Raw genomic sequence first — 12,204 nt, 5'->3', positions numbered from 1 at the left:
AAGTTCCAGGCCTCAGAAACTTAGCAAGGCCCTGTCTTTAAAAAAAAAAAAAAAAAAAAAAAAGGACTGCTCTGGGTGAGCACACCTGATGAGTTCAATCTCCAGTGCTAAGGGGAAAAAAAGGGGGGGGGGCTTACAGATTAAACTATTCATTTAACTATTTAGTTATTCACTAGGTATTTGACAGACATTTTCTTCTAGATAAAGCTAAGACTAATAACAGTGTCTGCAATAATAAAACTCAAGATTTCAAGCAAAATTTAGGAATTTTTAATATATATGTTTTAGTTGTAGATGGACATAATATCTTTATTTTATTTATACGTAATGCTGAAGATCAAGCCCAGTGCCTCACATGTACCAGGCAAGCACTCTACCACTGAGCTACAACCCCAGCCCCAAATTTAGGATTTTTTAAAACTCAAATCTGCAACCATAAGTTTGATAGCTTCCCAAGACTTTCCTAATAAGACAGGTAGTGATGTTAATGATTGTGATTCTTGACATTGCTTAAAGAAATGTGTCAACATTTAGATCTGCAGTTTTCCCCAAATGACCTACATATGATGCTAAGAAATCACACATAAGTAAAAACTCCATTCAAAGTGTAAATTTAACCAATGAATATTAATAGAGAAGGAAAAGCTTGATTTTACATTGCAACTACGCTTTAGCAGATGTAGTATCAAAGAATTTCTGAAAAAAATTATTAATTTATACCTCCCTTTTCTCAAATATACATTTGTGTGAGGTCATTTTCTCCATATTCTTCAACCAAAACAGATAAGAGAATCCACCTATCTTCTAGCATGCCACACATTCACAACAGATTTTCAAAAATATAGAATAATAAACTCTTCATTAAAGTTTGGACAAATAGTAAAGTTTCATTAAAAATATATTAACGAGATGGATTTGTTGATACCTTTAAATGATAAACATTTTAATTTTTTATGTTTTTAATAAGGTAAACATCAATAAATATAACCTACATAAACAACACCTTTTAAGAACATTAAGAAGCCTGAGACTGATAAGTTTGAGAATCATAAATTAGATGGCAGATATAATAGAAAGAAGCTACTTTAATTCAAATCTGAAAGCACTATTTGGGATACCTGACAAAAAGTTTTAATGGAGCTTCAGAGTTAATGAGGAATCAGAATCATGAATGCTAGACTTTCTTTAAAGACACAACTGGTTAACAACATAATCATAATACACATGGCACTGAAAAGACAGAACTAAGCTTGAGCACTGAAAATATAGTTATTTTTATCCTACATTTTTTTTTAAGCCCAGCCTGTTTTCCTGCAGGATATAGAACAAGTAAGACCTCATCACTATGAATAACTATTAAAAACATATTTCCAAACCAGTGGTGCACACCTGTAAGGCCAGTGACTCAGGAGGCTGAAGAAGGAGGATCATAAATTTGAGGCAAGCCTCATCAATTTAGTGAAAAACTCAACAACTTAGTGAGACCTGTCTTAAAATAAAAAGAGACTGGGGATGAGCTCAGTGGTAAAGCACTCCTGGTTTCAATCCCCAGAACAACAAAAAAATGTCCATATTCCAGAGACAGTCTAAACACTGCTTGATCTAATTACAAAAAATATACCTACAGCAAATACTTTCTCTGGACATTCATTCTATATTACAAAAGCACTGTTTGTGTTAAGGGCAAATTATACCCAGCAATGACCCCATAATCTCTCACCTTAAACATCCCAACCAAACACAAACATCAGCAGCAGCATTGAGAAGACAATTCCCCAAAAATGAAGATACACATGATTCTATGTCTGACATCCACAGAGCTGAAAACCTGCAGTTTCCTTAAGAACCTGTTTAGCCAGGTACAGTGGCACCAGCCAGTAGTCTTAGACTGAGGACTAGGCTAGAGATTGAGGCCAGAAGATGGCTTGAGCCTCAGGGATCAAGGCCAGCCTGGGCAACATAGTGAGATCCTGTCTTAAAAAAATGTGCTTAGCAAAAAAAAAAAGGGAAGGCAAAAAAAAAAAAAAAATGTGCTTAGTATACACAAGGCCCTGGGTTTGATCCACAACACAAACAAAAAAGAACCCCAGCTTTAGTGTCACAGTCCTCTCGTATTCCAACAAGAACTAATAAATGACCTAAGTAAACATAATCTATTCTCCACCACCTGGGAGGGAAAAGACAAATATGTTTTGTTCTGTCTCAGAATAAAAGAGAAAAAAATTAAATACACAGGGAAAGGATTTCCCTAGACAAGGCCAACCCCAGGTAGCCTGACTTCTGGGAGGCTTGGTGTAAGGAAGATTTGAGCATTGTAACAAGCAACTTGGGAGTGCTCTACACAATGGCAGAAACTCACCTGGGGGAGAGCCCAACCCCAAAAGTGAGGGCACACAGGCCAAAGATACCAAACCCTCAGGAGAGGCCTCAATTTGTAATACAACAGATCTCAGCCATTCATGCAACAGTGACTGGAGACTATAGCCCCCAGACCCAGCCTCCACAGATGTGGAGAGGGGGCTTTTGGCAAGGAAAAAGCATTGGTGGGTGTTAGAGGTATGGGCTTAGAGGGAGAGAGACCAAACGACCACCTGCCTGGTTCAACATCTACTATGACTGATCTTGAAATGTCTGGCCCCATGGCCTATTACATACTGTACTTGTATTTTAAGAGTCTCAACTTTTGACACCTGAAACACATGCTGGAGGGGACTTTTTAACTACTTTCCTGCTCTCCGGGATTTAAAGAACAAAACTTCACTAACTGCCTTCCCAGAAGCCTCAGGACACTGGATCAAGGTAGATCTGGTGCCAAGGAGGAGGTCAGCCTCTAGGTAATTCTGTCAGCAGAAAAGAAATGGTCATGAGGAGAAGGGAGATGTGATTGCTTGGCACTCAAATATCAGAGGAAAGCCAGCAGGAGGCAGTGTGGGGACAGGAGTAGAGAATCATCAGGATGAGAGAACAAGAAAGCAACAGCCAGAGCAGGAACCATCAATGGATGGAGGAAACAAACTAGACAGAGTTAGAATAAATAAGAGGCTTCCTTCCCAGCATGTGCCTCTAGATTTTGCCACTGCCATGTATCATATGTACTATAACTTAATAGATCATTTATTTATTCATTTGTTTTTTGTAGTGTTGGCAATTGAGCATAGGATGTCAGGCCTACTAAGCAAGTGCTGTACCACTAAGCTATAGCCCCAGACTTCTTTAAAAACTTTAAAAATTTATTTTCAGATAGCCTCACTAACTTGCCAGAGCTGGCCTCAAAGTTGGGATCTTCCTGCCTTGGCCACCCAAGTATCTGGGATTACAGGCATGCACCACCACAGATGAGAGATCCCTTTAAAAACACTTACCCAAATCCTAAAAAATAAAGTGGTAGTTATAATTTTCTCTTCATATACATTAGAATAAGACATAAGTCCTAGTATAAAGTATTTCCCACATTCCACCTAAAATCACCTAGCATCCCAAGAGGCACAGATGGCACACTTTGGCACATGCTGGAAGCCAGGAGTCCTGAGCCTGAAGTTTGATCCTGACGCCACCTTCATGTCTCTGCATGGCCTCTTGGAGAGCCACAGCCTCCCCACACTAAGGTAAGGGAGAACAAAGAAGTTGAGCTGAAAAGCTGCCCTGCTAAGCTCTGACAGTCAAAGATGGCAGATTTCCATGCAGCTCTGGCAGAATCACTCACAAAGGTGACATGTTGACAAGACTGTAAGTTTCCTAGTTCTTTTAGGGGTCTTACTCAGGAAATGGTTAAAGTAAAGCAGAGGTAGAAGGAAGACATCAGATTTGAACTCCCAAATATGGCATCTCCCTTTACTTTCATTTATAAAGTGGGAATAATTATGCGTTTTCCTCCATAAAATTTATCAAAATAGTCTCAAACTTTCATCCAACCTAACCTTTCAAAAACTGAACACTGGCAAGTACATTCAAAAATAATCTAAAAGCCCCATCCAGATTTGCAAATATAGATTGACATCTGGGCCCTTCCTACAACTCACAAATTCAGTATTGATGACTTTGTTTGTGGAGTCATATTTGTTATGATATTTAAGAAATATATTGCATTACCTGCTTATTTTAGTGGTGAATTTCCTTTCACTGATACAAAAGACAAAGATGGACACAAGTGTCCAGTGGCAATTCTTAAAGCTTGATCTGGTATTCACAGGACTTAAAGCTGGTCAAGTGTGTGCTCAACAACAAGGGGAAAAAACACAATAGTAGAATGTTAGATCTGTAAAAGCCAAGACTAGGCAGTGTAAGTATAAGAAGGGATTTTATTCTATTTTTTAGCTTCAGGGAACCAAGCCCCTTTTTATACAGCATGTGTAGGGTCCACATTTCTCACACTCAACTTCTGTATTCTCAGGAACACATGCATTCAAAATCCTGCCTGTACATTGTCTCATTTCATATGAGAGTTGAGGCAGCTACATTTCTAGCTTCACAGCACATGTACATCCACCTGTTTCCTTACTTCTTTCTCCTTACAGTTGCCAGTGATTTTCCCCTCCCATCTCTCCAGTGAACATTAGGAGAGAGAATGAGAAAACCTGAGGTGTTTATTAGCCTTTGGCCCCTCTACGTTGGCTGGGAAAGTCTTTCTCAGTAGAGCTGGGCCTGGGGGGACAGGAAGTGGATGAGAGGTAAGTAGAAGGCAGTCAACACATGAGTCTCCTCAATAGCAAACATGGCTCCCAAGGTAACCCAGATCCAGACAAAAGCAAATATAAACCAGAAAGCCAAAAACATAAAATCTATACATTTTATTGCATGTAAATTATACCTAAAACATACCTTAAAATTTTAAAAGCAAAAAAAAAAAAAATAAATGGGGACAACAACAAAAACAGGAAGTGAATACAAAAAATATAAATGACAACCCTATAGCTAGAAAGCTGAACTGAGCTTCCTTTCAGTCAAAACTACAGGGAAACAGGACTGGTAACCTGACTCCTATTGTGGAAATGTACCACAGAAAAAGGTTTTCTTTAGTGCCTTCAGGGAGGGACAGTATCCTTGTAACAACCTATACTGCATATATTAACAGTTTTCCTAAGACCAGATCTATGTATGTATCACAAAGTAGCCTGGTTGAGCTTTTGTTTTTTTTTCCTATGATACTAGAAATCAAACCCAGAGGTACTTTATCACTAAGCTACTATCCCAGTCCTTTTTTATTTTTTAAGACAGAGTTTCACTAAATCACCCAGGCTAGCCTCAAACTTGCAATCTTCCTGCCTCAGCCTCTCAAGCTGCCGAGATACTAGGCATGTGTCAGCATGCCCAGCCTGGCTGAATATTTCTCTACCAGGAGTCGGATAGGCAAGCAGTTCAAGTCAAATGAGCAGCTTGGGGCTGAAATGAGGCAAGGACAAAGACTTCAGGGAACCGTGAAGCATGCTGCAAATATCATGGTCAATACTAACCTCTGAGTGCTAGAGAGGTGCACAGCTAACTTCCAATAAACCCCGAGAGGCTATGGGATCAGTCATTATTCAATCCAACTCATAAGGCAGATGCCTTTGTTATAGGGCGTAATAATCAAGAAATAGCTGCCAAGAGCATTCCTGACATGTTCATTGAGCTTCATGTAGCAGAAACCACTAAATGGGCCCCATCATCCCTATCCCCTTCACCTTTTAGTCACAGAACCCTCTGAGCTGTAACTGGGCCATGACTGCCCAGATAAAAGGCTCTATATCCTAGCAGCCCTTTTAGCAAAGTGTAGCCACAGTGATCTGAGCAATTCCAGACCATAACCTTTAAAAAAGAAACTGCTTTTCTCTTCATCCTTCCCCGTCCTTCCAGTGGACAATGGGGCCAGTGAGTTTGCTTAAAGATAATATTCTGGGGGTGGCTGAAAAATAAGACATAAGGAAACAAGAGTTCCTGGTGACTTTGTAGAGTTAGATCTGCCCAACCACCTGATTATCTCTGAAACTATTAGATAATACAAAAACAGACTTCTATCTCGTAAGAACCCATCCTTCTGGTTCTGCACAGTAGTGAATTCTGTTGCATCATGTAATCCACAATGGAAGGGAAAGATGTAAGAGGAGAGTTCAAAGAACCCAGGCAATGCCCTAGGAAAGCCATGTCACAAGTCACTTCCATGAACAGGTCAAAAATGAGAGCCATCCTACCAGCTGTGCTGTCCCTCTACTAGAGCAGAGGGGAGGGGGTTTCAGGACAGCACAGCCCAACATGAAGCATAACATAGCCACTTGGGCCCAGGTCAAATCCTCAACAGCTGAAGGTACACATTGTTTTTCCCTCCAACACTAGGCAGGGACACCCTGTCCTACCTTTTCCCCTATAGCAGGAAAGGTCCAAACTTCTCCATTCTTCATAATTACCATTCTTGAGGACAGAACAAATCCAGCAAGGCGTTGGGTAAGACAGCTGTTGAGGGCTGCATATGGGGGTCAAGGGAGGGGAGTCCAGAGCCCCAGGCAAAAACCACAGCTGGGAATCAGAGGGAGAGAAGCTTCCATGTCTGCCCTGGGTTTCTAGCGTCCAGATCCTTGAGAATACAGCCCTTGCTCCTGCTGTGCAGTACACATGGTGACAACTCAGCCAGCAATAGCCAGTCACTAACGAATTCCTGCCACCGGCACCTGCTGCTGCTTGCGGATCTTGTTGAAGAGTTCCATGTACTGGACCATGGTATCTGCGGGGCCATAGACCACATCATGTCTGTTTCCAAACACTGCAGGAGCCCCTGGCGTGTGGCTGCCTAGAAAGCTCTGGAGGAACTCGAGGAGCAGGTTCCAGCAGTCACTAGCCACCACACAGGGGCCATATTCCACCTGGGATGAAAAGAGCAGAGTGAGGATGAGTGGGGGCAAGGACAAGGTCTGCTTCCCTCATGCCTCCTGTTCCCTCCTACCATCTTCACCAACCCTAAGCCAAGGGCACAACTTCTAGCACAGTACTGTCCACTCACCCCAAACAAGGGCTTCAACGCACTCAGCAGCATTCCCATTAGGAGTTTCTCAACGTTCTCATTCTGGAGTTGTGAGAACCCACAGCCCTGCCCACAAGCAGGGAATATTTTAATTATCTCAGGTTTGTGAAGTCCCTGCTATGTTAAGTGATGATTCAAGGAGATCTCAGGAAAATTCTGAGACAACATAGAAAAAAAATGTGGGGGGACAGGAAGTGGATGAGAGGTAAGTAGAAGGCAGTCAACACATGAGTCTCCTCAATAGCAAACATGGCTCCCAAGGTAACCCAGGCCCAGCTCTACTGAGAAAGACTTTCCCAGCCAACGTAGAGGGGCCAAAGGCTAATAAACACCTCAGGTTTTCTCATTCTCTCTCCTAATGTTCACTGGAGAGATGGGAGGGGAAAATCACTGGCAACTGTAAGGAGAAAGAAGTAAGGAAACAGGTGGATGTACATGTGCTGTGAAGCTAGAAATGTGAAGGATAACCAGTCTCGTGCGTCTCAGCAAGTCAAAGTCTGTCACAAACTGAGCAGGGTGGAGAAATCTTGGCCCTAGAAGTTCCTAAGCAGAAACTACCACTCCAGGGGCTTTTTCTAGACTCACCTGACCCCAGATCTGGACATATTCAGTCCCTACTTACAAGCTGCTCCTCCAGGCAGCATCATGACCACAGTAGGCAGGGCTCTCACTAGCTTGAGTTCCCAAAGTACATGGTGCCTTTTAGATAGCATTTCTTAGTCTATTTTCAAAAACAGCTTGTATATTTAGCCTTCTCTCTTAAAATGATAGTTTTGAAAGACAGGCCCAGTAAGCTTGTTTTTTTAAAATCTCATACAGCACTGGGCACACAGTAAGTTGTAGACTTTCACTGTTCCCAGAGCCAGCTATCACCACACTTTCTCTTTGCCATTTCTAATATTTTGGCTCAAAAATGAAATCATGGGGCTAGGGTTGTGGCTCGGTGGCAGAGCGCTTGCCTCGCACATGTGACACACCGAGTTTGATCCTCAGCACCACATAAAAAGTAAATAAAAAAATAAAGATCAATTGTATCCATATATAACTTTAAAAAAAGAATTAGAAGAAATGTACCTTTTTCTACCATGATACAAAACAGACAGGGGGCTAGAATTGTGGCTCAGTGGTAGAGTGCTTGCCTAGCATACACGAGGCACAGGGTTCGATCCTCAGCACCACATAAATGTAAAAGAAAGATATTGTGTCCACCCAAAACTTAAGAATAAATATATTAAAAAAAAAAAACAGTATGCCAAAAGGAAAGGTACATTTTTACTTCAAGACTTTGGAGTCTTTTCTCAAAGCATACTAAGGAGAGGTGTGTGTACGCATGTGATTGAGGCCCACATCCCAAAAGTTGTTCTGAATGTTACACTGGTCTGTCCCAGTCCTTCATGGGAGAGGTGTTGCTCTCTCCACATCAAAACTCGATTGCCAGGGCCAGGTTGTGGCTCAGCGGTAGAACACTCACCTAGCACATGCGAGGCACTGGGTTCAACCCTCAGCACCACATAAAAATAAATAAAACAAATGTATTGTGTCCAATTACAACTAAAAAAATATTTTTTAAAAAAAAGGTTTTAAAAAAAATCTTACCTGCCTCCCTCAACCATTCCTTTCCTTCTCTAGAAAGTCAGCCTGTCCATGGCAACCTGCTATCAGGTCCCCTCTTGCCCCTGCAGAGAGTTCTGTTTCAGTTCTTCACACTTGAACAAATCCTACTGCAGAGGGCCATAGTCCAGTAGGAATGACGCATGGCATTTTTGGTTGAAAGGTGACCCAGCTAGCCATTGAGATGATAATGATTATGTTAAGATGTGCATTCAATTGGATATTAGAACCTGCTGTCTGCCTCCGCCTGCTATTTTGGAGCTCTCCCAGGGACTCCCGGAGAGTTCCCATTGGTTGGGGAAGTGCTGTAGGAGGGAGGATTTCCTGTTGGTGTGGTGTGTCCCCGGGAGAAGGTCGGCGTGCGAGGAGTTTTGGAAATAAAGTTTGTTCCTGCTTGAATGGCTCATGATTTTTGCCCAGCCAGACTGCGGCATCCTACACCTGAATTTTTAAAAAAGCCTGTCTAAGCTTACTATTTGCTGTAAAGCTGCTTTTCACTTCCTCTCTGGGCTAGCAATTAAATGAATGATTGAAGAAAGGATAAGAGGCCAGGTGTGGTACCCCATGCCTATGATCCCAGTGACAAAGGAAGTAGAAGCAGGAGGATACCAAGTCCAAGGCCAGCCTAGGCAATTTAATGAGACCTTGTCTCAAAAAATTAAAAAAACTCAATAGTAGAGCACCACTGGTTCAATCCCCAGGACTGCAGCAGGCACTGGAGCCTGTTCGAATTGAGCAAGGCTGGGTTACTTTGAGAGCCTTTTGCTAAGCAGCACCCCCAGTACCTCCTGCTTCTAGTTCCCCAAGGTCTTACCTCCACAGAGATGCCCCGGGCACTGGGCCCCATTGTGACCGTGCCCACCTTCACCAGGAAGTCACAGTACTGGTAACGGGTACCCCGGGTCTCAATCTTGCTGGCCTTGGCACTCTGGAAAAAACCCTTGAGCTTCACCATGAGCACATCAAAGTTGGTGTCAGCAATAAGGCAAGGGCCATTCTCAAAGAGGGCAAAACAGCTCAGTGGATACTCCGAGTTGTGCATCACATACATCAGCTTCCCAGCCTGACCTGTAAGAGACAGACATCCTACTCATCATCAGGACTTGCACTGGCACACCCCAGCATGGTTAGGTACATGGGAAAAGGCCAGACAGCAATCTGGCGCTACTCTGGCAGTCTGAGAGGGGAAGGGAGTTCCCTGACAGATTTTTCCATAGAGGGAAGCAGAGGAACAAAAGGCCAGGCACCATGGGCTACAGCCCACCCCTTTCTGACACAAAGGGAGCTCTGGGAGTGTTAATAGTTTAAATGTTAAGGTACATGGTGAGCTCACAGATGGATGCTTAATTATGGTGACTGATTCAGCAGAAACTTCACAAAATCTTTTGTATATTATGATTATACTATATAATAAGCAAAATAAATAACATTGAGGAATGTCAAATGAAGCAACTACTCATTTCTTCTGTCCCTTAACTACCTTGACTTTTTCCCTCTTTGACATCAAGAAAATAGGTCCAAAGAAGCAGGAAAAAGAAGTGAGTACAAGGCTGGAAAGGTAGCCCAGAGACAAGCTGTGATCAGTCTTGCCTGCCATGCCTCAAGAACCAAGGGTGAGCCCTTAGAGAATTTTAAGAAGTCTAGCTAACTTAGGAAGCAAGCATCCCATTATAGCATAGAGAATTCAGGGTCTGGGCTCAGAAGATCTAGTTTAAAACCCTAGCTCACCCCTTCTAGTCTCTGAGAAATGAGTTTTCTGTCTCTCTTTTTTTTTTTTGGTCCTGGAGATTGAACTCAGGGACACTCAACCACTGAGCCATATTTCTAGCCCTATTTTGTATTTTATTTTAGAAACAGGATCTCACTGAGTTGCTTAGTGCCTCGCTTTTGCTTAGAGGCTGGCTTTGAACTCGTGATCCTTCTTCCGCCACAGCCTCCTTAGCCACTAGTACTACAAGCGTGAACTACAACCGGCAAGTTTTCTTTTTAAATGAATTTCTTAGGTTTGCTGCAAGGAGGGAAAACTACATTTATTTGGTTAAGTAGAAAATGGAGGAAGGCAAAAAGGGGAAGGCAAGATTCCTCTTTAATACGCCATAAGAGTTAATGGACACATTGAGTAGAGGACTTAGCCCCTGACTTTCAAGAAGCTGACAATCTCACAAGGAAGACAGAAAATTTTAAAAAGAAGATCGAAGACAACAAAATAAAACAAAAGGATAATCTGGCTTTTGGAAGGGAGGAATAACTTTAGGAAGAGATCAAAGTGGGAAAGAGCCCCCCAACACACACACACACACACACACTTTAAAGAAGGATTTGAAGTGTTTTAAATGAAAAAAGCATGAGATTCTGCCCCAAAGAGCATGAAGAGGACATGTTAGACAAGGATTAGAGTGCAGCAATGGAAAGGGAGAAGATGGCAGGCAGGCCAAGGAGAACAGAGGCCAGTGTGACTTCCCTGTACTACATAGGCCTCCACTCTACTGCCACCTCCTGAGCACAGCAGGCTCTGCAGAGAACCTCCACCCCATATTCCTCCTGCCCACTAGCTGCCAATTCACACAGTTTTAAAACCATTCAAAACATCTTAACTAGGCAGCTGGAGATGTAACTCAGTGGCAGAGTGCTGGCCACCCCTTGCAGAAGGCCCTTGGATTCCATCCCCAGCACAGCAAAAACATACCCTCTATAGAAAAGCCATACAAAGCTGCTCTTCTTATTCTCTTCTCATGAACTCACTGTAATTACACATTTAATTCATACTAAATGAGTCTACACGTGTTGTTACTGTCTTAGAAATATTTTAAAGCATCTAAGGAGGCTGGGCGCAGCAGTGCACACCTATAATCCCAGCAGCTCAAGAAGGCTGAGGCAGGGGGATCACAAATTCAATGCCAGCCTCAGCAACCTAGCAAGGCCCTAAACAATTTAGCAAGACCCTATCTCCAAATAAAAAGGGCTGGGGATGTGGCTCAGTGGTTAAGTGCCTCTGGGTTCCATCCGTGGTATGTATGTATGTATGTATAAATTTTATAAATTTATAAAACTTGGATAAATTTTTTGAGACAGGGACTCACTATATTGCCTGGGATGCATCTGAACTCTTAGGTTCAAATGATCCTCACACCTTGACTTCTCAAATAGCTGGAGCTACAGGTATGCACCACTGAGCCCAGTTCATGACTTATTTATTTAGGTATTGGGGATTGAATGCAGGGGCCCTTTACCATGAGCCACACCTCGGTCCTTTTTATTTTTTATCAGTTTCCCTAAGATGCTTATAGCCTCCCTAAGTTGCTAAGGCTGGCCTAAACTTGTGATTCTCCTGCTCAGACTCCAAAGTCACTGGGGATACAGGCATATGTCACCAGGCCTAGCTGGATTCATGACTTTTTTAAATGAGGAAGAAACATGTGGTTACTACAGACAACACTATTTTTTTTAAATCACAACAAAGTCTTTTTATATCTGCACAACCATGTGAAGCAAGCTGAACCAGCATTATCCATTCCCCCTTTTATAGATAAAGAAAATGCAATTAAGGTGTCAGATCATCAGCAGCAATAGCAGCAGAGTTACCTAGGAACTTGTTAGAAATG

General features: G+C 42.4%; 2 protein-coding genes across 15 annotated transcripts in view; both read right to left on the bottom strand.

Moving 5' to 3' along the window:
- Usp49 (ubiquitin specific peptidase 49) overlaps positions 1–6,465 on the bottom strand; it is a 91,816-nt gene extending 85,351 nt beyond the window's left edge. For 8 of the 12 annotated variants that reach the window (XM_078020016.1, XM_078020019.1, XM_040282625.2 and 5 more), the window contains exon 1: positions 4,090–4,225. The gene's annotated coding sequence lies outside the window, so the exon portion shown is untranslated. Of the gene's footprint in view, positions 1–4,089; positions 4,226–6,329 lie in introns of those variants that run through there. The other 4 variants (XM_078020028.1, XM_078020023.1, XM_040282640.2 and 1 more) reach the window with 2 other exon arrangements.
- Positions 4,773–12,204, bottom strand: part of Med20 (mediator complex subunit 20) — a 112,765-nt gene continuing 105,333 nt past the window's right edge. For all 3 annotated transcript variants that reach the window (XM_040282648.2, XM_005318699.5, XM_040282647.2), the window contains exons 3-4: positions 9,417–9,670; positions 4,773–6,833 (exon numbers count right to left, since the gene is read on the bottom strand). In XM_040282648.2, coding sequence (XP_040138582.1) covers positions 6,618–6,833; positions 9,417–9,670 — 470 coding nt within the window. In that variant the 3' untranslated portion in view covers positions 4,773–6,617. The remainder of the gene's footprint in view (positions 6,834–9,416; positions 9,671–12,204) is intronic.

The sequence above is a fragment of the Ictidomys tridecemlineatus genome, chromosome 8, assembly GCF_052094955.1.
Source record: "Ictidomys tridecemlineatus isolate mIctTri1 chromosome 8, mIctTri1.hap1, whole genome shotgun sequence".
NCBI lineage: Eukaryota > Metazoa > Chordata > Mammalia > Rodentia > Sciuridae > Ictidomys > Ictidomys tridecemlineatus.
Note: the sequence above shows the minus strand (reverse complement) of the source record. Positions and strands in the feature narration are given on the sequence as shown.